The sequence below is a fragment of the Vicia villosa genome, linkage group LG3 (genome assembly GCF_029867415.1).
Source record: "Vicia villosa cultivar HV-30 ecotype Madison, WI linkage group LG3, Vvil1.0, whole genome shotgun sequence".
In the NCBI taxonomy this organism is placed as follows: domain Eukaryota; kingdom Viridiplantae; phylum Streptophyta; class Magnoliopsida; order Fabales; family Fabaceae; genus Vicia; species Vicia villosa.
The window spans coordinates 155,042,751-155,068,975 of NC_081182.1; the positions used below are offsets into that span (position 1 = coordinate 155,042,751).

General features: G+C 38.5%; 1 protein-coding gene across 1 annotated transcript; it reads right to left on the reverse strand.

The window, feature by feature from the left end:
* On the reverse strand, window positions 1-26,157 carry LOC131659206 (uncharacterized). Its single transcript, XM_058928431.1, has 7 exons — window positions 26,119-26,157; window positions 25,485-25,650; window positions 24,952-25,151; window positions 10,277-10,442; window positions 9,744-9,943; window positions 1,029-1,113; window positions 1-266 (listed from the first exon to the last, which is right to left on the reverse strand). Exons 1-7 carry the CDS (start codon window positions 26,155-26,157, stop codon window positions 1-3), a joined length of 1,122 nt encoding a protein of 373 aa, XP_058784414.1.
* Between the last annotated feature and the right edge of the window lie 68 nt (window positions 26,158-26,225).

Consider the following 26,225-nt stretch of genomic DNA (forward strand, 5'->3'; position numbering starts at 1 on the left):
TCATGAGACCAAGGTCATAGGCTTGTCGGTCACCCAATCTAAATTAACCTCACAGTCATAATCAAAGAGCGGAATCGAGAGAACATCCTCCTCGGCTTCGGGGTTGGAGGAACCCCCCTGTTCTTCTTCCTTTTCTATAATAGAAAGATGCGAGTTCTCGACCTCGACCTCCTCAACCTCCGAGCTGCTCGCGGCCGTGTCCCACGAACTAGACCATGAACTAGACTCCGAGTTAGATGCCGAGCTAGATCCCGAACTGAATTCACCTGTATGCAGAAGGAAAAAATGAATTCGAAGGTTCATCAAATCCACCCTTCCACCGTAACACAAGTGAAAGGGTAGAGCGGTGAGCAGCGGAGCCCCCGGCTAAACCCTCTTTCGAGGACATTCTCGTCCACCAGCCGAGGACTCACCCCAATTAAACTTAACAAAAAATTAAACACAGTGCACCCTCGAGTCCTACGTAACACGACCGAGGAAACTCCTAAAGGCGTTGGGCATAATCATGAGTAAGCCGAGCTGGAACCGGCAGTTCCCGAAGGAAAACATGAAAGCGCCGACCAAACCCATGAGTTTGCCGGGCCAAATCATGAATGTGTCGGGCAGTAACAGAAAAAATCAATTACCTAATGAACCATTCCCGGGCATTGCTTGAATAACCCGGGGAGATGATGATGTCTTTGAATCTCACTGAGAGAAACCGCCGACGTAGATGATAAAGGCAGCGGGGACGCATTCTGCAAACCCCCTAAAATCAACAAAAGGCACTTGAAATCGCAAGATAGGGTCATAATCGTACCTGTTGTCGACATGATTCAAGTGGCTGGAGCGTGATTCCTAACTAGATGTTGATGCAACCTTGAAATTCTGGAAAGTATCAATCTGAGGCCGAGCACGAAAACGGAGAGTGAAAAACCCTAAATGAGAGGGTTTAAGCCTTTTAATAGGGAAACACTCGAAATGCGAAAAGTCACGTCGGCTGACACGTCCTCCCTAGGCGCCGCCATCTACCCCTAAGCAATCATTACTCCGTTGGTTATCTGCCACGTTAGCAAGTGTTGAACATGCTCGGCTCCTCATCTTCCCCCATGAACGGCTCCATCCGGGCACAACCTACAGATAGGGACCAACTGAACATGGGTCGAGCATTAGCAAAGTAGAAGTTTCCTGCTCGGAAACTCCAACTTGGGAGGCTCCTATTCTGGACTGGGCCAAGATTCGGCCCAATCTACTTTCGTCCCACTTAACCTTAGAGGCCTAAAGCATCCCTGAACCCATAAAGGTCAAACAGTGCTCGTCTCCTCGAGGACCCGACGACACTGGAGCAAGCTATTTGGTGCCCGACATGAGTGCTCCCCGCGAGCACCCCACCTGAAGAGGACTTACCTCATCACCTAGACCCAAGTAGGTCAAGCGTGCTCCCCGCGAGCACCTGCTCCGCCGAGGACCCTCCTCCTCATAGGGTTCCTTCACATCCAACCCACCGAATAATACGAAGTCCACGTGGTCCCTAAAAGACCGCATCTCCCTTGAAGTTCGGAGTGGTTGACCAGGACGGAGAGCACTCACGCGTCTCCGATATTTCTGCCTAGGAAACCTGACAGTCTCCTAATTGGGCCTGGGAATCCAGCCCAGTAGCGAGATCATCGCCCAGCGCTGGGGGCTATAAATACCCTCTTTCACTAGAGGGTCAGGTATTCATTCTCTTCTAACCTTTAGCTCGTACTTGCACTCTGATTGCTCATCTTCTTACTTTAGCGTCGGAGTACCTTGCAGGTACACCCCCCTCCACTTCTCAAAGATCCAGTTCTGTGCAGGCCTTGATGATCCGTCTGATCAGGTACAATCATATATATATATATATATAAAGAGAGAGAGAATGAAGTGTGTGTGTTGATGGTCTTTCTAATGTTGCTTTTGGTTAGAAATGTTTTATTGGGTGGAATAACCTATCTCATTACCTCATTAATTTAGACAAGATTTTTCAAAAGACGGATGTGTCTTACCTTCTTTCAGATGTCATTAAGTTGTCTTGCCATATATACACTATACGTTTTCTTCGTATTTTATTCCACTAGGTTTTTTATGGGGTTTTTACGAGGTTGATGCATAGAATTGTTCATTCATTGAATTTTGGCCTACTCACCCATAAAATGTATGTTCTCATTTGCAAATTTTAATAATATTTTGCTTTGAGGTGTTGATAAAGGGTGTGTGTGTCAACCGAGCTAGGATTTCCTCATTTACCTTTATCACCTCATTGACTTATGAAAAATACAATAAGCCTAATCAGCATCCACCTAATAAATAAATTGGTCTTATTCAGCTTAATTAAAATATGTTTATTTATGATAAAATTGATTCACATTTTGTTGTTAAATTGGTCATAGAACAAGCTTAAGACTTACTTTTAATTAGGATGTAACAAGCATACTATTAATTAAGAATTATGTTTGGTTCCGGTGCGTGTGTGTGAGTGGGAGAGACGAGGAATTTAGATACCATATGTGTGTGTTAGTCGTTAAGATTGAAGAAAAATATTATTTGTACTTTACACAAATCCCTTATCCGGTTCGACCGGATTCTTGCCATTTGAATGTGCTAACCCTTTACATAAATAAGGGGGGTCCTTGCATAAGTTCAACAACGTCTACTTCGCCCTCGTCTGTCTCGAAAATCTCTTCATAGCAACTTTGCCCGCCTACGTCAAATTCAAAACACATCGACTGTAACACCCCAAATCTACCCCGCAAATATAATCGACAATAAGAGTGCATTTAAAATATTCATCAAACAATGGGATGTCAAATTTCGACTTAACCAAACAGATATACTCATATTGCAATCAACAAAGATACATAGCATTCGAAAACAAAACTTTATCCAATAACTTCCAATTTCAACTTATAAACATCTTTCAATTTAACTCAACACAAATATCATCATAGAATACAACAATCAAGTAATAACGACTAATCCCCCTGAGTGCTACGTATCAGAGCAATGGACACCAACTCGACTTGCCATAAAGCAACATAAAGACTTCACATCAATAACCTCGAACATCCACGACTAATCTTGAGTAATTGGAAAATCTATCACTTAATAATAGGAAACTATATCATATGGATCATTTTATTGCATTAGCTTTCCAAAGCTTCGAACGACGCCTAAAACGGAGTTACGGATCAAAAGTTATGGTCTTTACAAAATCTGTCAAAATTGAACCCCTAGGTCGACGCAAACATCTCCCAGGTCGACGCAAACTACTTTAGGTCGACTCAAAACTCCTTTAGGTCGACGTAACTGAAGGAAAAATAGATTTTTGGCTTTCTGGACTGTTTAGGTCGACTCAGATTCTGCATAGGTCGACCCAAGCTGCGTGAAAACTCAGATTTCACTATTTTTCTTCCCTAATCCCCTCATACAACACCCATTAACCCATACACCATCCATACATCATTTGAAAGCAAATTTAGCACACATGTAAGGTTCCTAAACATATTTCTAATTATGGATTCATACACAAACATCAACAAAATGATTAATGGCACAATTCCATGGATTCAATCATAAACCTTAATAATTTCAAACTCACACATCCATGGAGAATAACATACAATCTAACCCACCATAAACATCATCATGCCAACCCTTAGAGAGCAAGAAACCCACCCTTACCTTAGCAAAAGCTTCACCTTCTTCAATGGAGTCCTTCCTCTTCAAGCCATAGTTTTCCTCTTTCTTCCCTTATTTCTCCTCTTTCTCTTCTTTCTATTCTTTGTCTTCTTTCACCAAATGAGAGTTATGTCTCTAAAACCCTAACTCTCTTACTATACTTCTTTTCTTAATTGGGCTTAACCCACAATCCAATCTCATTGTTATATTTCTTCCACTTTGGCCCAATTCATAATATTCCTCTAATTACTCAATTAAGCAAAATATCTCACATAATTGAATAATCACATAACATAGCGAATATTATTCCCAACAATAATCCTCAACTACAATTGCTCCTTAACTTAATTAATACAACCTCGCAATTGTATTTCTCCGACTAATTAATCCGACCATAAACTTAACTGCTCAAATCAACATATTAATCCAATTACGCCTTTAGAATAATACCAATAAATCCCAGCTTCAACTAATTCCAACGAATAAATCCTTGATTTAATTTAATTAAATAATTAATTAAATTTGGGGCGTTACAACTCTCCCCCACTTAGAATATTTTCGTCCTCGAAAATCTATCCGACATAACCATCCTAAACTTCGCTTCCAACTCTCCGATTCTCAGTTGTGTTTGACAACACTTCGACTACCAAAACAACTCAATCCGATTTAAATCCAACGTCAATTTTTCGACATTTCTACGACATACTTGCTAGCAATTTACTAACCACCTCAGGAATCTCCCGGTTTATCAATGCTTAAGGTAGCAACAACTATAACACACTTAAACATGGAGATACATTCTCATGTCATTAACTTAGCAACCGAATCATCACTTGCTCAACAATACCTTGACATATGATCCTTAAGGTAGTAACACTCGTAACCCTCATACACTTGGGTTTTCAACGCCATACCATTATCGTAACAACATCCTTAACATCAAAACACATACACACTTTTATTCCCATAATTATACATGCCAATCTTCAACAAACACCAACAACATTCTCTCCGCCTCGTTGTATCACTCTTATAGTGACATCAACATAGCCAGCATACTCAACTCAGTCATGATACGAAATATCACTTCTTACTTACAAAGTCCAACAACAATATCAACAACAGAAATAAAATCACTATAACATCAACTTAACAAGATTACTCTACGAATACACCCGACTCCACCATCAACTAACATCCCTTATATTATCCTTATAAACTCGGCAAGTGTTCACGAGAAAATACCATATCTCCGATACATCGTTCTTATCTCAACACTCACCAAATTAAACATGCAGATCAAAACATATCATTCTCTTAGGCTTCCGATACCTAGTTCTTCACCTCTAACAAACACACACGCATAGCAACTGCGCCACCTTACACATCCGCTGCACAACTCTGATAATCCATCTTAAGTCACCGTCCACGTTAAATCTTTCAGTCAATTACATGGTTCACAAGTCTTAATCTAGTTCAGACTACCTTAAACATCCATCACAAAATCGTGGCTCACTCGACATTCTCAATCCTTCACTTTACGATGTTATCTCGCCTATAAATCAGCTTCTCCGACTTTTTCATTGCTTCTCTACCATTCATGGATACTTTTCCATTAATTAACACAACCAAAGAGCAATTATCTTCACGACATAACATTCATCCCTTTACGCACTATCAAGCTAGCTAGATACGTCAATGCCTTCCAATCATGATTTCGTCTACTATCAACAAGAGATTAAGGGTGATCAAGTCCTCAATTTGTCAATAGATAGCCGACAACCATAATGGGGCATAAGCCATCATTACCAACATTAATAATGTTCTTTTCCAACTTGTACTCATATCACCAGAAGCACTATAATTCTATAATCCACTAATCTTCCAAAATCATCTGAACAAGCTAACATCGAGGTCTTGCAGCTTCCTACTAAAACACCTCTGACGATACATCCAAACAAAATTCTTGTATGCCATTATCAACACTTCTTATTATTGAAATCATGCTCATCTCTTTGCATTTCCAATTCTTACTCGCGCTTCAAAAAATTTCAACAACTATAATAGCTTCTACCACTGTCTCAATCACTTACCAATAATCCTACAGTAAGGTATACAACAGAACCTTATTTAATAACTGATCCAACATCGACATCTTACGCAAGGCTACTCAACCAACGATTTCACAGTCCATCAGTAGTGCTGGAACATCACAACTTCTAAATTCCATCTTCTAGAATTTATTCTTGTTACTTAACAGTTACCTTCAGAAACATCCGTAACTTGAACCACACTTGCATATCACCAATCACTATATTGCTCCTCATCCTTCGGGTAATAAACATTAACAATTCCTGCTCACCCTCTTCATCAAGAGATTCCAACTTAACTAGCAACCAAAATCTTAAATCCAAGTCACCTTCGATTCGGGAAACAACAACCTCCAACAACACTTGCACTGATGCTAGCAGCAATATACTAACACCTTACAACTGAACATATCAGAGAAGCATAGCTTCTCCCCCACTTAGCTTCAAACCAACTCCTGCAGACAATGATCAGAAGAATAACAAGTACCGATAGTGTTTCACACACTTGTCGCGTACACAGGAATAAACTGAAGGATAGAAAAACACTTAGAAAGGGGGGGGTTTGAATAAGTGTAGCTTTAAAACTTGTAAGATAAAATCAATTTGCACAATGATTTTTATCCTGGTTCGTTTTTAACTAAACTACTCCAGTCCACCCCCTTGGAGTGATTTACCTCACCTGAGTATTTAATCCACTAATCACACGAGATTACAATGGTTTTCCACTTAGAAACACTCCAAGTCTTCTAGAGTATTCTGATCACAACTTGATCACTCTAGGAACAATCTGCTTAGACAACTTCTAAGACTTGCTAGAGTATACTGATCAACAACCTGATCACTCTAGTACTTACAAATTAATGTAAACAAATTCTTTTAAGAGTTACAATGCTTCTTATAAAGCTATTATCACAACTGTGATTTTCTCTTAAGTTTAAGCTTAAATCTCACTAAGATATTACAACAGCAATGTAGTGAGTTTAATGATGAAGTTTGAGAGCTTTTGAATTTGACATTGTTTCTGTATAATGCGCAAGTGTTGTAATTCGTAAGTTGTAACCTTGCTTCTCATCAGAACTTCATATTTATAGGCACTTGAGAAGATGACCGTTGGGAGCATTTAATGCTTTGCGTAATCCGTACAGCATTGCATTTAATGTTTCACTCTTTTGTCAACTACCTCGAGCCTTGTTTTCGCTGTGTCTACTGACGTTGCCTTTAATAGCTTCTAACGTTCCTTTTGTCAGTCAGAGTAGCCTGCCAGTCTAGTACTTGCTTCTGATCTGATGTTTGTGTAAACAACGTTTGAATGTCATCAGAGTCAAATAGCTTGGTGCAGAGCATCTTCTTGTCTTCTGACCTTGAGGTGCTTCTGAGCGTGATACCATGAGAACTTCAGTGCTTCTGCTTCTGATCTCAAGTTCTTCTGATCTCAAGTTCTTCTGATGCTTCCATAGACCCATGTTCTGATTGTGCTTGACCATCTTCTGATGTCTTGCCAGACCATGTTCTGATGTTGCATGCTGAACCTTCTGAGTCAGTGCTTCTTTCGCTGATTTTGTGCATACTCTTTATATAATTCTTGAAATGGAAATTGCATAGTATTAGAGTACCACATTATCTCATACAAAATTCATATACATTGTTATCATCAAAACTAAGAATATTGATCAGAACAAATCTTGTTCTAACAATCTCCCCCTTTTTGATGATGACAAAAACATACATAAATGATATGAATTTGCGATCATAATATCAGACGGCTAAAGACAATTACACAGCTATAGCATAAGCATATAAACATAGTGTGTGAATATGTCTCCCCCTGAGATTAACAATCTCCCCCTGAGATAAATAATCTCCCCCTGAAATAAATACTGGAAGAATTTTAATAAATAAAGGACTTCCCTGAGTATTTTCCATTTCAGTTAAGACGATCACATATGCTTAGATCTTCAGAACATTCACAACTTCTGAGTCTTGCTTCCATAGGACAGCTTCAGAACTTGAATTTCTTCGATCTTCAGAACATTCAGCTTCTAATTCTTGCTTCCATTGGACAGCTTTAGAGCTTGAATTTCTTCTTGAATCATTTCATGCTAGATTGTATCAGAACATTATTGAATGTACCAGAGCATCATCAGAGCATCTCTACATCCTGAAATGTTACAGAACAAGCTAAACGACAAAAGTCAGCATGAATGAATCAGAACATAAAATATGTATCAGAACATATAATTATGTACCAGAGCAAAAACAAGTAATGTTACAGAGCATATTTTATAATTAAAAACATGCATCAGAACATATAAGGAATAAGAATGAGTTAGAATATATTCTATCAGAATATTAGAACATTATTCCTTCTTGCTTCTGATCTTGAAGCTATATAGCACTCAGCTTGCTTCAAATTCCATGAGCTTGTTTCTATATAGAATTGCTTTTCCCCATGTCTTTGCTTCTCATGTTGAGCTTTAAAGAGGATCTTCAATTCCTGCAAAACACTCAAAGACATAGAACTTTGCAAGTTCTGTTAGAAATGTGGAGCCTTTCTCCCAGCAACTGATAAAATAAATCAGATCATTTATCACATTTTCTCCCCCTTTTTGTCATAACATCAAAAACATAAAAGAGTCAGATGAAAAACAAGACAAACAATATGAGAGAAGAAAAGGATAGTTTTCATTGATAGCCAAAGAGAAAACGGAAGTACAGGAGTACATGGAAGATGCATAAAAAAACAGATGCAACAAACAGAAGAAAACAGTCTAAGACTCAATGACTAAGATGACCCTAGCTTAGACATGATCTTGGCTAGCATGTCATGAATCCCATTGTTGCTCTTAGTCTGCCTCTCCATGAAAGCACGGAACTCCGTATTGATCGTTCTTTGCTCATCCTGGTTCTTCTGAATGACTTCTAGAGTCCTTGTGAGACGAGAAGGTTCATCAGAAGAAGCTTCACAGCTTCTGTCCAACGGGATGGCATTCTGATCCTTAGCTTCCATAGTCAAATCATCATCTTGATTTTCCTCAACAGGAATAGTTTCAGCAGGATGATCTTCAGCATCTGCTTCTTCCATAGAAGCATCTCCATACTCTGCAGCAGGAACCTCAGAATCTCTATTCTCAAGAGCCTGAAGAATGGCAGCCAGATTCCTTGGGGCAGAAGGACCCTCAACTTCTGGTGGGTCAACAACTTCTGGAATGACCAGGCTTGGATCTTTCTCAGAAGGGTTCTCCCTCAGAAAGTCAAAGAGTGACCTGAAGTCTCCAATCAGAACTGGATACTGAGGTCTCCACACTACAATTTCTCTGCAAGGATTTGCTTCCATTGCTGCAGCAATTCTAGCTTCCTCAAGTTCATCCACAAACCTCTTCTCTTCAAAGATATATCTTCCTCCGAGACGAGCGAACCAGAAGTCTTCATAACTTCTCAGAATTCCACAAGGCCGTGGAGCAGCTTCTATACAAACTTCCTGAAGTTCTTCAAAACAAGCATCTGCTTTTCTTCGGAAGATTCTCCAGAACTTTCGCATAGCAACATCGTTCAGGCCAGAACTTTCAACAATTCTGAGATTATCAAAGACTCTTCTGAGATTCCTCTTTACCATTTCAAAAATTACACCAATAGGGTACTCTAGGCGGGATTTTATTTTGGTTATTGGGGAATCAGGGTTAGGGACAAAATAGGGTTGAGGCTCTCTATCCAACCGAAAAGATGATCCTGCTTCGTTCTCAGAATCTAACACTACCATTTCAGCTTTAGGGCGAGGCTTGGGAGTGTAATTGCAGTCACGGAGCAACTGCTCATGTGATGCAGAATCTGGAAGACCAGAACCAGAGGGGTTGTTTTGAGAGGTGGAAGGAATTGGTTCATAGTTTGCATGTGGAGGTGGTTGAGAAGTGGGTATAATTGTGTGAGGTGGAAAGAGAGTTTGTAGGGGTGGTATATCAAGAACAGGGTTTCAAGGACCTGGTCAGAAGCAAGGTTGGTTGCGGGTGGAGATGAAGGAATGGGGGCATATGTGATGGGTGAGGAAGGAGGAGTAAGAGTTTTGGTTACAGGAGAAGAGGGAGGTGTGAGAACATGGACATTTATGGGTGATTTTGATGGGGCTTTTTCTGGTTGATTTACTGGTTCAAGGGTTTGAGCAACAGCTATTGGTGCAACTTCTGAACGTAAAACAGGAACAGAATCAGGTTCAGAGAGATGTATACCTTTGGATACCTTCTGAACAGCTTCAAACACCGCTTCAAGCTTCTTCTGCTTCTTACTCTTCTGCTCTTCCACAATCTTTGCCTTTCCACGAGAAATTTCTCTTCTTCTGGCAGATTCCAGTGTCTCCTTCTCACTAGCAACAACCTTCTGACCTCCAACTGCTTGAGTTGTTGGTCCTTGAGATATTTTAACTTGCTGAATCACAGCTTCTTGAACATCCTCGTCTTCATCAGAGGCATTGATTATTAATTTTCTTTTTCTAATCTTCTTCTTCTCAACAACATTACCAGTTTCAACATTTTTATTCAACTTCTTCTTATTCTTCTTCTCAGCAGTCTCCTTCTTATTCTTTTCAATTTCAATTGAAACAGACTGAACAACTTCAGCAACAACTTCTTCTGGAACAGCTTTTTCAACAGTAGTAGCAGCAGCTACATTCTGAACTACCTTCACCTGATTATCAGAAGGATGATCAAATTTTCTTTTGGTCCTTCTTTCCTTCTTTTCAGCGGCTTCAGGAGCAGCTTCTGAAACATCTTCCGAGGCAGCAGCCCTAGAAGTAGAAGTTTTCTTGCGACCTTTCTTAGCAGGAGCACCTTTTTCTTGATCTTTTACTCCTTCATCTTCCTTGAGTGACTTCAGATATCTAGTTCTGACTCCTGGTACCTCACTTCTGAAGAAGGGTTCAAAGTCAGCAAGAATAGGATCTCTTCGGCTTCTTGCTCCAGGAAGAGGTTGAGGGGTTTTGATGATAGCATCAATGAAACTCATCTTTCTCAAAGTGAGAGCATTCAAGCAACTTCCAGTGGTAACGACAAGGTCTTTGATGGTACCTTCAGCTTCTAGTTTCTCAACTATCTTGGAATGAACCAGAAGGTTTGTAATGATTCTTCCAAAAGGAATGATAGTACACTTCTTTACTCTGAAGGCATTCCTAGAATCCCTCACAGCATTCCACATGTGATTAAAGATTATGTAGATAACATCAACCTTCTTCTGAGTAGCAATGCAATACAGAATGTATTTCTGCTCATTGTTGACGAAGTCTGCAGCATGTGTTCCTTTCCTGTGATAGAAACACCCCAGAAGAATCTTGGTCCAGATTTTATAAAGATCCCTCATGTCCTTGACACGCTTTGTCTCCTTTACGTCTGTGTAAAGGGTAGATAACACTTCATCCCAATCAGCCCTTTGACCAATTTCATAAGCACCCTCAGGGTTTCTTAGATCGAACATCATTCTCAGAATGTTCTCAGTAATGACCACAAACTTCCCATGGACGAAAGACAGAATGGATTTAGGGGCAACAACAGCATGCACCCAAAATTTCTTAACAAGATCTGGGTAGACTGGTCCACAGAACTCAGCAAATAACGAGGTCCATCTTTGAAAAAGAATATCTTCTTTAAGACGAAAGTTATGTTCTTCGAGACTATCAAAGTCTACCATGAGTTCACAGATAACTTCCAACTCCTTTTTGGAAATAGAACAGGCAATAACCGGAGTAATTTACTGATCTTATTCTTGCAGATGGAGAGGGACAGATGAGCCAACATTGTGAGATGATGAAGCGGCCATTGAAACAGTACTGAGATTTGAAGAACAATTTCTGGGTTTGCGCTTAGGGTTTGAGAAGAGACCGAAAAGGTTGCAAAAATGCATGCAAGAAGAAAGAGAGAATGGGAGCGAAAAAGATAAACGTTATGATTTGAAATGTATTTATAGAAACGGATTTGAAAAAGAATGCAATAAAGTTATGAGAATGAACAGTTACAGAATCAAATGAAATCAATTGCATTAAATGATGAGTGACGTTAGGTGAGAGATCGTGGTAAATGAAATGATTTAACACAGTTACCTAGGACGGCGTCCCATCAGATTAACTCACGCTTTTACCAACCGTACATACACGTGTTCACCATCGGAATACTCTTGATGACAGCTGTGTGGCACTGAATAGAACTTTTCATCTTCTGATTCTGATCACTGCTTCTGATTGTTGTTCTTTAGAAATGATTTGGTTCTGATAGGATCATCTTTCTTTCCAAGGATCACATCTTCTGAGTGAGCTGAGGTGAGTCTAGAAGATCTTCTGACAGTTGGCTCTTCAGAAATTTTGAGATTCTCTAAAGACGCAGCAACTTGATCTTCTGATTCTTTGCTTCTAAGACTTTCAGCTTCGGGAGCTTTGCTTCTTGGTTCTACAGCTTCTGATATGTCAATATCTATATCTGCAAAATTCTCAAACTGCTTTGGCTTTTCAAGACCAAGCTTATCATCAAATCTGATATTGATTGATTCTTCTACAACCAATGTTTCAGTATTGTATACTCTGTAGCCTTTAGAGCGTTCAGAATATCCAAGAAGAAAACATTTTTGTGCCTTAGAATCAAACTTACCAAGATGATCTTTAGTATTCAGAATAAAACACACACATCCAAAAGGATGAAAATATGAAATGTTGGGCTTTCTGTTCTTCCACAATTCATAAGGAGTCTTATTTAGAATAGGTCTTATAGAGATTCTATTCTGAATATAACATGCAGTGTTTATTGCTTCTGCCCAGAAGTGCTTAGCCATATTGGTCTCATTGATCATGGTTCTGGCCATTTCTTGTAGAGTCCTATTCTTTCGCTCTACAACTCCATTTTGCTGTGGAGTTCTAGGGCAAGAGAAATCATGGGCAATACCATTTTCTTGAAGAACTCCTCAAAGAATCTGTTCTCAAATTCGCCACCATGATCACTTCTGACCTTTATGATTTTACACTCCTTCTCAGATTGGATCTGAGTGCAGAATTCAAAGAACACTGAATGAGACTCATCCTTGTGTTTTAAGAACTTTACCCATGTCCAGCGGCTATAATAATCTACGATGACTAATCCATATTTCTTCCCTCTGACAGATGCTGTTTTGACTGGTCCAAACAGATCAATGTGCAGAAGTTCTAACGGCCTTGAGGAAGAGACAACATTCTTAGATTTGAATGCAGGTCTGGAGAACTTGCCCTTCTGACATGCTTCACAAAGAGCATCTGATTTATATTTCAGATTTGGGAGACCTCTGACCAGATTTAGTTTGTTAATCTTAGAAATCTTTCTCAAACTAGCATGTCCTAATCTTCTATGCCAGACCCATTGCTCTTCAGAAACAGACATAGGACAAGTCACCTTCTGCTTCTCAAGATCAGAAAGATCAATCTTATAAATGTTGTTCTTTCTCTTGCCTGTAAATAGGATTGAGCCATCCTTCTAACTTACAGCCTTGCAAGACTTTTGATTGAAGATTATATCATAACCATTGTCACTTAATTGACTTATGGACAATAAGTTATGCGTTAATCCTTCTACAAGAAGTACATTAGTTATGGAAGGAGAGTTACCAGTACTTATGGTTCCAGAGCCAATAATCTTGCCCTTCTGATCTCCTCCAAACTTGACTTCTCCACCGGATTTAAGCACCAGGTCTTGGAACATAGACCTTCTTCCCGTCATGTGTCGCAAGCACCCAGAGTCCAGGTACCATGACATTTTGTGCTTTGCCTTCTTTGCTGCTAAGGATATCTGCAACATAAATTATCTTCTCCTTAGGTACCCACAATTTCTTGGGTCCTTTCTTGTTAGTTTTCCTCAAGTTCTGATTGAACTTGGGTTTAGCATGATAAGTAACAGGAGGAACAACATGATATTCTTTAGGTTTGGCAGCATGATATTTCTTAGGTTGTGTCACATGCTTCTTGGTGTGTGTAGTGTTAAAAATCTGTGCATGTGAGGTGAGCTTAATATCATGTGCGTGGCCATATTTGAACTGATCATACAATGGCTTGTATGTGATTTTCAAATCATCAACAGGTTCAAATTTATGTGAGGTGTCACCCTCATAGCCAAAACCAAACCTTTTGTTTCCAGAAACACCATATATCATAGAAGCAAGATGACTTCTGCCAATACTTCTAGATAGGAACTTTCTGAAGCTCGAGTCATATTCTTTCAAAATATGATTGAGGCTAGGAATGGATTTTTCTGATTCAGAAGGAGATCCATTATCTTTGGATAATTTCAAAACTTTTTTCTTTAGTTCAGAATTTTCCACTTCCAGCTTCTTAGTTTCAAATTCAAATTGCTTTTTCAGCTTTTTGTATTTGATACTAAGATGAGCCTTGAGTTCTAGAAGTTCAGTTAAACTGGAAACTAACTCTTCTCTAGATAGTTCAGAAAATAACTCTTCATAATCTGTTTCTGATGTAGATTTTGATCCATCATCCACTGTGGCCATTAGTGCAAAGTTAGCTTGCTCTCCTTCAGAGTCTGATTCTGATTCTGATTCAGAATCATCCCATGTTGCCATAAGACCTTTCTAATTATGAAACTTCTTCTTGGGATTCTCCTTCTGAAGTTTTGGACATTCACTCTTGAAGTGTCCAGGCTCATTGCACTCATAGCAGACGACCTTCTTCTTGTCAGATCTTCTGCCACCAGAAGATTCTCCTCGGTCAAACTTCTTTGAACTTCTGAAGCTTTTGAATTTCCTTTGCTTGCTCTTCCAGAGTTGGTTTACCCTTCTGGAGATCATGGACAGTTCATCTTCTTCTTCTGATTCTGATTCTTTAGAATCTACTTCTTCAGCCTGAAAAGCGTTAGTGCATTTTTTAAAATTAGATTTTAATGCAATAGACTTACCTTTCTTCTGAGGCTCATTTGCATCCAGCTCTATCTCATGGCTTCTCAAGGCACTGATTATCTCTTCCAAAGAAACCTCATTCAGATTCTTTGCAATCTTAAATGCAGTCACCATTGGACCCCATCTTCTGGGTAAGCTTCTGATGATCTTCTTTACATGGTCAGCCTTGGTGTAGCCTTTGTCCAGAACTCTTAATCTAGCAGTTAGCGTTTGAAATCTTGAGAACATCTTCTCAATATCTTCATCGTCCTCCATCTTGAAGGCTTCATATTTCTGGATTAGAGCAAGAGCTTTGGTCTCCTTGACTTGAGCATTTCCTTCATGGGTCATTTTCAATGACTCATATATATCATAGGCAGTTTCCCTGTTAGATATCTTCTCATACTCAGCATGAGAGATAGCATTCAGCAAAACAGTCCTACATTTATGATGATTTTTGAAAAGCTTCTTTTGATCATCATTCATTTCTTGTCTTGTAAGCCTTACGCCAGTAGCGTTCACTGGATGTTTGTAACCATCCACCAGAAGATCCCATAAGTCACCATCTAGACCGAGGAAGTAACTTTCAAGTTTATCTTTCCAGTATTCAAAGTTTTCACCATCAAATACTAGCGGTCTAGTATAACCATTGTTACCATTTCCATTGTATTGCTCAGCTGAGCCAGATGTAGATGTAGATGAAGGTGGTGGAGTCTCAACCATCTTGACTTAGTGTTTTTCTCTTCCTGAATCTTTTCTAAACACGGTTAAGTGCTTGCACCTTAGAACCGGCGCTCTGATGCCAATTGAAGGATAGAAAAACACTTAGAAAGGGGGGTTTGAATAAGTGTAGCTTTAAAACTTGTAAGATAAAAACAATTTGCACAATAATTTTTATCCTGATTCGTTGTTAACTAAACTACTTCAGTCCACCCCCTTGGAGTGATTTACCTCACCCGAGGATTTAATCCACTAATCACACGAGATTACAATGGTTTTCCACTTAGAAACACACTAAGTCTTCTAGAGTATCCTGATCACAACTTGATCACTCTAGGAACAATCTGCTTAGACAACTTCTAAGACTTGCTAGAGTATACTGATCAACAACCTGATCACTCTAGTACTTACAAATTAATGAAAACAAATTCTTTTAAGAGTTACAATGCTTCTTATAAAGCTATTATCACAACTGTGATTTTCTCTTAAGTTTAAGCTTAAATCTCACTAAGATATTACAACAGCAAAGTAGTGAGTTTGATGATGAAGTTTGAGAGCTTTTGAATTTGACAGTGTTTTTGTATAATGCGCAAGTGTTGTAATTCGTAAGTTGTAACCTTGCTTCTCATCAGAACTTCATATTTATAGGCACTTGAGAAGATGACCGTTGGGAGCATTTAATGCTTTGCATAATCCGTACAGCATTGCATTTAATGTTTCACTCTTTTGTCAACTACCTCGAGCCTTGTTTTCGCTGTGTCTACTGACGTTGCCTTTAATAGCTTCTAACGTTCCTTTTGTCAGTCAGAGTAGCCTGCCAGTCTAGTACTTGCTTCTGATCTGATGTTTGTGTAAACAACGTTTGAATGTCATCAGAGTCAAACAGCTTGGTGCAGAGCATCTTCTTGTCTTCTTACCTTGAGGTGCTTCTGAGCGTGATACCATGAGAACTTCAGTGCTTCTGCTTCTGATCTCAAGTTCTTCTGATGCTTCCATAGACCCATGTTCTGATTCTGCTTGACCATCTTCTGATGTCTTGCCATACCATGTTCTGATGTTGCATGCTGAACCTTCTGAGTCAGTGCTTCTTGCGCTGATTTTGTGCATACTCTTTATATAATTCCTGAAATGGAAATTGCATAGTATTAGAGTACCACATTATCTCATACAAAATTCATATGCTTGTTATCATCAAAACTAAGAATATTGATCAGAACAAATCTTGTTCTAACATAAACAACATTGGCCGGACAGACCGACCTGCTCTGATACCACTATTGTAACACCCCAAATCTACCCCGCAAATAAAATCAAAAATCAGAGTGTATTTAAAATATTCATCAAACGATGGGATGTCACATTTTGACTTAACCAAACAAACATACTCAAATTGCAATCAATAAAGATACATAGCATTCAGAAACAAAACTTTATCCAATAATTTCCAATTTCAACTTATAGACATCTTTCAATTCAACTCGACACAAATATCATCATAGAATACAACAATCAAGTAATAACGAATAATCCCCACGAGTGCTACGTATCAGAGCAATGGACACCAACTCGACTTGCCATAAATCAACATAAAGACTTCACATCAATAACCTCGAACATCCACGACTAATCTTGAGTACCTGCCCATTTCCCATGGTAGGGGAAATATCAGCAAAGGGGTGAGATATCTTACAATATAAAGGAATGCATGATAAATAATATAGGAGATATAGATCATACATAATTTCACCACTTCACATCACATAATATCTCACAACATATTTTCATCGCAAAACAACTTATCAGTATAATACAACTTTCAAAAACGACAATAATGTCATTAATCAATTAGGACAACATATTCAAATTCATAATTATACTATCATCACGTCACAACAAACATATCATCGTCTCAACAATTCAAATCACATAATCAACTCATGAAATGGAAACAATGTCAACAATCAACCATGACAATTTATGCAATTCACAAGTAAGATTCCAACACATCACGACAAACATCTCATCATCACGACAATACAAACACAATTCAAATGCAATTTAAATGCGACTCGAATGTGACTCAAACTTGTGCAAATGCATGTGGTACCATTTGGATTAAAACTCCCACCGTCTCAAAATTTGCCATTGGGCACACCGTCGCTATTTGCCGTTAAGGCCACCGTCGCTTTTGCCATTAAGGCCACCGTCTCTTTATGCAATGGATGTGACTCAATAAATGCAACATCCGTACAAACCACATAAACAATACGTCACAACATCGTCTAAATCACCATCGAACATTATCAATATAATGTCGAACTTCAACAACAACAAAATCATCATCATACATAATAATGCATCACTTCACAATCACATCACTATGTTGCATCGTCATACAACAATAATTCACCTCATAATACATCACAATACAACTTATCAACATTGACCATACGGTCTACGACAACAACAACAACAACAAATTCATCATGTTAACGACAACAACAATAACAACAAATTCATCATGTTAACAATAACTACAACAATAATAACAACAACAAATTCATTATGTTAACGACAACAACAACAACAAATTCATCATATAGCCAACAACACCAACACATTCATCATATTCCTTAATTCAAGTAATCATCATAATATGTTATATTCAACTTCATATATATTGTTAATTCATCACATGTCATCATCGCGACTCATACATATCAAATACGCACAACTAATCAAATATAGCATACAACATCTTTATCAATTATGCATATCATCCCATGCATCATTATCTCAATAACATTGTATCATCATAAGAAAACATACATCAAGTTATACTACAACATAGTTATGTCAATTCATCGCAAAGAGCATACTTCATATATTAACACAACATAGTTCATCACTTAATCATAATTAACATAATAGGAAACTATATCATATGGATCATTTTATTGCATCATGGTATAGTTCATTGCGTTAGCTTTCCAAAGCTTCGAACGGCGCCTAAAATGGAGTTACGGATCCAAAGTTATGGTCTTTACAAAATCTGTCAAAATTGAACCCCTAGGTCGACGCAAATATCTCCCAGGTCGACGCAAACTACTTTATGTCGACTCAAAACTCCTTTAGGTCGATGTAACTGGAGGAAAAATAGATTTTTGGCTTTCTGGACTGTTTAGGTCGACTCAGATTCTGCATAGGTCGACCCAAGCTGCGTGAAAACTCAGATTTCACTATTTTTCTTCCCTAATCCCCTCATACAACACCCATTAACCCATACACCATCCATACATCATTTGAAAGCAAATTTAGCACACATGTAAGGTTCCTAAACATATTTCTAATCATGGGTTCATACACAAACATCAACAAAATGATTAATGGCACAATTCCATGGTTTCAATCATAAACCCTAACAATTTCAAACTCACACATCCATGGAGAATAACATACAATCTAACCCACCATAAACATCATCATGCCAACCCTTAGAGAGCAAGAACCCCACCCTTACCTTAGCAAAAGCTTCACCTTCTTCAATGGAGTCCTTCCTCTTCAAGCCATAGTTTTCCTCTTTCTTCCCTTATTTCTCCTCTTTCTCTTCTTCATATTCTTTCTCTTCTTTCACCAAATGAGAGTTATGTCTCTAAATCCCTAACTCTCTTACTATCCTTCTTTTCTTAATTGGGCTTAACCCACAATCCAATCTCATTGTTATATTTCTTCCACTTTGGCCCAATTCATAATATTCCTATAATTACTCAATTAAGCCAAATAACACACATAATTGAATAATCACATAACATAGCGAATATTATTCCCAACAATAATCCTCAACTACAATTGCTCCTTAACTTAATTAATACAACCTCGCAATTGTATTTCTCCGACTAATTAATCCGACCATAAACTTAACTGCTCAAATCAACATATTAATCCAATTACGCCTTTAGAATAATACCAATAAATCCCAGCTTCAACTAATTCCAACGAATAAATCCTTGATTTAATTTAATTAAATAATTAATTAAATTTGGGGCGTTACAACTCTCCCCCACTTAGAATATTTTCGTCCTCGAAAATCTATCCGACATAACCATCCTAAACTTCGCTTCCAACTCTCCGATTCTCAGTTGTGTTTGACAACACTTCGACTACCAAAACAACTCAATCCGATTTAAATCCAACGTCAATTTTTCGACATTTCTACGACATACTTGCTAGCAATTTACTAACCACCTCAGGAATCTCCCGGTTTATCAATGCTTAAGGTAGCAACAACTATAACACACTTAAACATGGAGATACATTCTCATGTCATTAACTTAGCAACCGAATCATCACTTGCTCAACAATACCTTGACATATGATCCTTAAGGTAGTAACACTCGTAACCCTCATACACTTGGGTTTTCAACGCCATACCATTATCGTAACAACATCCTTAACATCAAAACACATACACACTTTTATTCCCATAATTATACATGCCAATCTTCAACAAACACCAACAACATTCTCTCCGCCTCGTTGTATCACTCTTATAGTGACATCAACATAGCCAGCATACTCAACTCAGTCATGATACGAAATATCACTTCTTACTTACAAAGTCCAACAACAATATCATAACAACAGAAATAAAATCACTATAACATCAACTTAACAAGATTACTCTACGAATACACCCGACTCCACCATCAACTAACATCCCTTATATTATCCTTATAAACTCGGCAAGTGTTCACGAGAAAATACCATATCTCCGATACATCGTTCTTATCTCAACACTCACCAAATTAAACATGCAGATCAAAACATATCATTCTCTTAGGCTTCCGATACCTAGTTCTTCACCTCTAACAAACACACACGCATAGCAACTGCGCCACCTTACACATCCGCTGCACAACTCTGATAATCCATCTTAAGTCACCGTCCACGTTAAATCTTTCAGTCAATTACATGGTTCACAAGTCTTAATCTAGTTCAGACTACCTTAAACATCCATCACAAAATCGTGGCTCACTCGACATTCTCAATCCTTCACTTTACGATGTTATCTCGCCTATAAATCAGCTTCTCCGACTTTTTCATTGCTTCTCTACCATTCATGGATACTTTTCCATTAATTAACACAACCAAAGAGCAATTATCTTCACGACATAACATTCATCCCTTTACGCACTATCAAGCTAGCTAGATACGTCAATGCCTTCCAATCATGATTTCGTCTACTATCAACAAGAGATTAAGGGTGATCAAGTCCTCAATTTGTCAATAGATAGCCGACAACCATAATGGGGCATAAGCCATCATTACCAACATTAATAATGTTCTTTTCCAACTTGTACTCATATCACCAGAAGCACTATAATTCTATAATCCACTAATCTTCCAAAATCATCTGAACAAGCTAACATCGAGGTCTTGCAGCTTCCTACTAAAACACCTCTGACGATACATCCAAACAAAATTCTTGTATGCCATTATCAACACTTCTTATTATTGAAATCATGCTCATCTCTTTGCATTTCCAATTCTTACTCGCGCTTCAAAAAATTTCAACAACTATAATAGCTTCTACCACTGTCTCAATCACTTACCAATAATCCTACAGTAAGGTATACAACAGAACCTTATTTAATAACTGATCCAACATCGACATCTTACGCAAGGCTACTCAACCAACGATTTCACAGTCCATCAGTAGTGCTGGAACATCACAACTTCTAAATTCCATCTTCTAGAATTTATTCTTGTTACTTAACAGTTACCTTCAGAAACATCCGTAACTTGAACCACACTTGCATATCACCAATCACTATATTGCTCCTCATCCTTCGGGTAATAAACATTAACAATTCCTGCTCACCCTCTTCATCAAGAGATTCCAACTTAACTAGCAACCAAAATCTTAAATCCAAGTCACCTTCGATTCGGGAAACAACAACCTCCAACAACACTTGCACTGATGCTAGCAGCAATATACTAACACCTTACAACTGAACATATCAGAGAAGCATAGCTTCTCCCCCACTTAGCTTCAAACCAACTCCTGCAGACAATGATCAGAAGAATAACAAGTACCGATAGTGTTTCACACACTTGTCGCGTACACAGGAATAAACTGAAGGATAGAAAAACACTTAGAAAGGGGGGGTTTGAATAAGTGTAGCTTTAAAACTTGTAAGATAAAATCAATTTGCACAATGATTTTTATCCTGGTTCGTTTTTAACTAAACTACTCCAGTCCACCCCCTTGGAGTGATTTACCTCACCTGAGTATTTAATCCACTAATCACACGAGATTACAATGGTTTTCCACTTAGAAACACTCCAAGTCTTCTAGAGTATTCTGATCACAACTTGATCACTCTAGGAACAATCTGCTTAGACAACTTCTAAGACTTGCTAGAGTATACTGATCAACAACCTGATCACTCTAGTACTTACAAATTAATGTAAACAAATTCTTTTAAGAGTTACAATGCTTCTTATAAAGCTATTATCACAACTGTGATTTTCTCTTAAGTTTAAGCTTAAATCTCACTAAGATATTACAACAGCAATGTAGTGAGTTTAATGATGAAGTTTGAGAGCTTTTGAATTTGACATTGTTTCTGTATAATGCGCAAGTGTTGTAATTCGTAAGTTGTAACCTTGCTTCTCATCAGAACTTCATATTTATAGGCACTTGAGAAGATGACCGTTGGGAGCATTTAATGCTTTGCGTAATCCGTACAGCATTGCATTTAATGTTTCACTCTTTTGTCAACTACCTCGAGCCTTGTTTTCGCTGTGTCTACTGACGTTGCCTTTAATAGCTTCTAACGTTCCTTTTGTCAGTCAGAGTAGCCTGCCAGTCTAGTACTTGCTTCTGATCTGATGTTTGTGTAAACAACGTTTGAATGTCATCAGAGTCAAATAGCTTGGTGCAGAGCATCTTCTTGTCTTCTGACCTTGAGGTGCTTCTGAGCGTGATACCATGAGAACTTCAGTGCTTCTGCTTCTGATCTCAAGTTCTTCTGATCTCAAGTTCTTCTGATGCTTCCATAGACCCATGTTCTGATTGTGCTTGACCATCTTCTGATGTCTTGCTAGACCATGTTCTGATGTTGCATGCTGAACCTTCTGAGTCAGTGCTTCTTTCGCTGATTTTGTGCATACTCTTTATATAATTCTTGAAATGGAAATTGCATAGTATTAGAGTACCACATTATCTCATACAAAATTCATATACATTGTTATCATCAAAACTAAGAATATTGATCAGAACAAATCTTGTTCTAACAATCTCCCCCTTTTTGATGATGACAAAAACATACATAAATGATATGAATTTGCGATCATAATATCAGACGGCTAAAGACAATTACACAGCTATAGCATAAGCATATAAACATAGTGTGTGAATATGTCTCCCCCTGAGATTAACAATCTCCCCCTGAGATAAATAATCTCCCCCTGAAATAAATACTGGAAGAATTTTAATAAATAAAGGACTTCCCTGAGTATTTTCCATTTCAGTTAAGACGATCACATATGCTTAGATCTTCAGAACATTCACAACTTCTGAGTCTTGCTTCCATAGGACAGCTTCAGAACTTGAATTTCTTCGATCTTCAGAACATTCAGCTTCTAATTCTTGCTTCCATTGGACAGCTTTAGAGCTTGAATTTCTTCTTGAATCATTTCATGCTAGATTGTATCAGAACATTATTGAATGTACCAGAGCATCATCAGAGCATCTCTACATCCTGAAATGTTACAGAACAAGCTAAACGACAAAAGTCAGCATGAATGAATCAGAACATAAAATATGTATCAGAACATATAATTATGTACCAGAGCAAAAACAAGTAATGTTACAGAGCATATTTTATAATTAAAAACATGCATCAGAACATATAAGGAATAAGAATGAGTTAGAATATATTCTATCAGAATATTAGAACATTATTCCTTCTTGCTTCTGATCTTGAAGCTATATAGCACTCAGCTTGCTTCAAATTCCATGAGCTTGTTTCTATATAGAATTGCTTTTCCCCATGTCTTTGCTTCTCATGTTGAGCTTTAAAGAGGATCTTCAATTCCTGCAAAACACTCAAAGACATAGAACTTTGCAAGTTCTGTTAGAAATGTGGAGCCTTTCTCCCAGCAACTGATAAAATAAATCAGATCATTTATCACATTTTCTCCCCCTTTTTGTCATAACATCAAAAACATAAAAGAGTCAGATGAAAAACAAGACAAACAATATGAGAGAAGAAAAGGATAGTTTTCATTGATAGCCAAAGAGAAAACGGAAGTACAGGAGTACATGGAAGATGCATAAAAAAACAGATGCAACAAACAGAAGAAAACAGTCTAAGACTCAATGACTAAGATGACCCTAGCTTAGACATGATCTTGGCTAGCATGTCATGAATCCCATTGTTGCTCTTAGTCTGCCTCTCCATGAAAGCACGGAACTCCGTATTGATCGTTCTTTGCTCATCCTGGTTCTTCTGAATGACTTCTAGAGTCCTTGTGAGACGAGAAGGTTCATCAGAAGAAGCTTCACAGCTTCTGTCCAACGGGATGGCATTCTGATCCTTAGCTTCCATAGTCAAATCATCATCTTGATTTTCCTCAACAGGAATAGTTTCAGCAGGATGATCTTCAGCATCTGCTTCTTCCATAGAAGCATCTCCATACTCTGCAGCAGGAACCTCAGAATCTCTATTCTCAAGAGCCTGAAGAATGGCAGCCAGATTCCTTGGGGCAGAAGGACCCTCAACTTCTGGTGGGTCAACAACTTCTGGAATGACCAGGCTTGGATCTTTCTCAGAAGGGTTCTCCCTCAGAAAGTCAAAGAGTGACCTGAAGTCTCCAATCAGAACTGGATACTGAGGTCTCCACACTACAATTTCTCTGCAAGGATTTGCTTCCATTGCTGCAGCAATTCTAGCTTCCTCAAGTTCATCCACAAACCTCTTCTCTTCAAAGATATATCTTCCTCCGAGACGAGCGAACCAGAAGTCTTCATAACTTCTCAGAATTCCACAAGGCCGTGGAGCAGCTTCTATACAAACTTCCTGAAGTTCTTCAAAACAAGCATCTGCTTTTCTTCGGAAGATTCTCCAGAACTTTCGCATAGCAACATCGTTCAGGCCAGAACTTTCAACAATTCTGAGATTATCAAAGACTCTTCTGAGATTCCTCTTTACCATTTCAAAAATTACACCAATAGGGTACTCTAGGCGGGATTTTATTTTGGTTATTGGGGAATCAGGGTTAGGGACAAAATAGGGTTGAGGCTCTCTATCCAACCGAAAAGATGATCCTGCTTCGTTCTCAGAATCTAACACTACCATTTCAGCTTTAGGGCGAGGCTTGGGAGTGTAATTGCAGTCACGGAGCAACTGCTCATGTGATGCAGAATCTGGAAGACCAGAACCAGAGGGGTTGTTTTGAGAGGTGGAAGGAATTGGTTCATAGTTTGCATGTGGAGGTGGTTGAGAAGTGGGTATAATTGTGTGAGGTGGAAAGAGAGTTTGTAGGGGTGGTATATCAAGAACAGGGTTTCAAGGACCTGGTCAGAAGCAAGGTTGGTTGCGGGTGGAGATGAAGGAATGGGGGCATATGTGATGGGTGAGGAAGGAGGAGTAAGAGTTTTGGTTACAGGAGAAGAGGGAGGTGTGAGAACATGGACATTTATGGGTGATTTTGATGGGGCTTTTTCTGGTTGATTTACTGGTTCAAGGGTTTGAGCAACAGCTATTGGTGCAACTTCTGAACGTAAAACAGGAACAGAATCAGGTTCAGAGAGATGTATACCTTTGGATACCTTCTGAACAGCTTCAAACACCGCTTCAAGCTTCTTCTGCTTCTTACTCTTCTGCTCTTCCACAATCTTTGCCTTTCCACGAGAAATTTCTCTTCTTCTGGCAGATTCCAGTGTCTCCTTCTCACTAGCAACAACCTTCTGACCTCCAACTGCTTGAGTTGTTGGTCCTTGAGATATTTTAACTTGCTGAATCACAGCTTCTTGAACATCCTCGTCTTCATCAGAGGCATTGATTATTAATTTTCTTTTTCTAATCTTCTTCTTCTCAACAACATTACCAGTTTCAACATTTTTATTCAACTTCTTCTTATTCTTCTTCTCAGCAGTCTCCTTCTTATTCTTTTCAATTTCAATTGAAACAGACTGAACAACTTCAGCAACAACTTCTTCTGGAACAGCTTTTTCAACAGTAGTAGCAGCAGCTACATTCTGAACTACCTTCACCTGATTATCAGAAGGATGATCAAATTTTCTTTTGGTCCTTCTTTCCTTCTTTTCAGCGGCTTCAGGAGCAGCTTCTGAAACATCTTCCGAGGCAGCAGCCCTAGAAGTAGAAGTTTTCTTGCGACCTTTCTTAGCAGGAGCACCTTTTTCTTGATCTTTTACTCCTTCATCTTCCTTGAGTGACTTCAGATATCTAGTTCTGACTCCTGGTACCTCACTTCTGAAGAAGGGTTCAAAGTCAGCAAGAATAGGATCTCTTCGGCTTCTTGCTCCAGGAAGAGGTTGAGGGGTTTTGATGATAGCATCAATGAAACTCATCTTTCTCAAAGTGAGAGCATTCAAGCAACTTCCAGTGGTAACGACAAGGTCTTTGATGGTACCTTCAGCTTCTAGTTTCTCAACTATCTTGGAATGAACCAGAAGGTTTGTAATGATTCTTCCAAAAGGAATGATAGTACACTTCTTTACTCTGAAGGCATTCCTAGAATCCCTCACAGCATTCCACATGTGATTAAAGATTATGTAGATAACATCAACCTTCTTCTGAGTAGCAATGCAATACAGAATGTATTTCT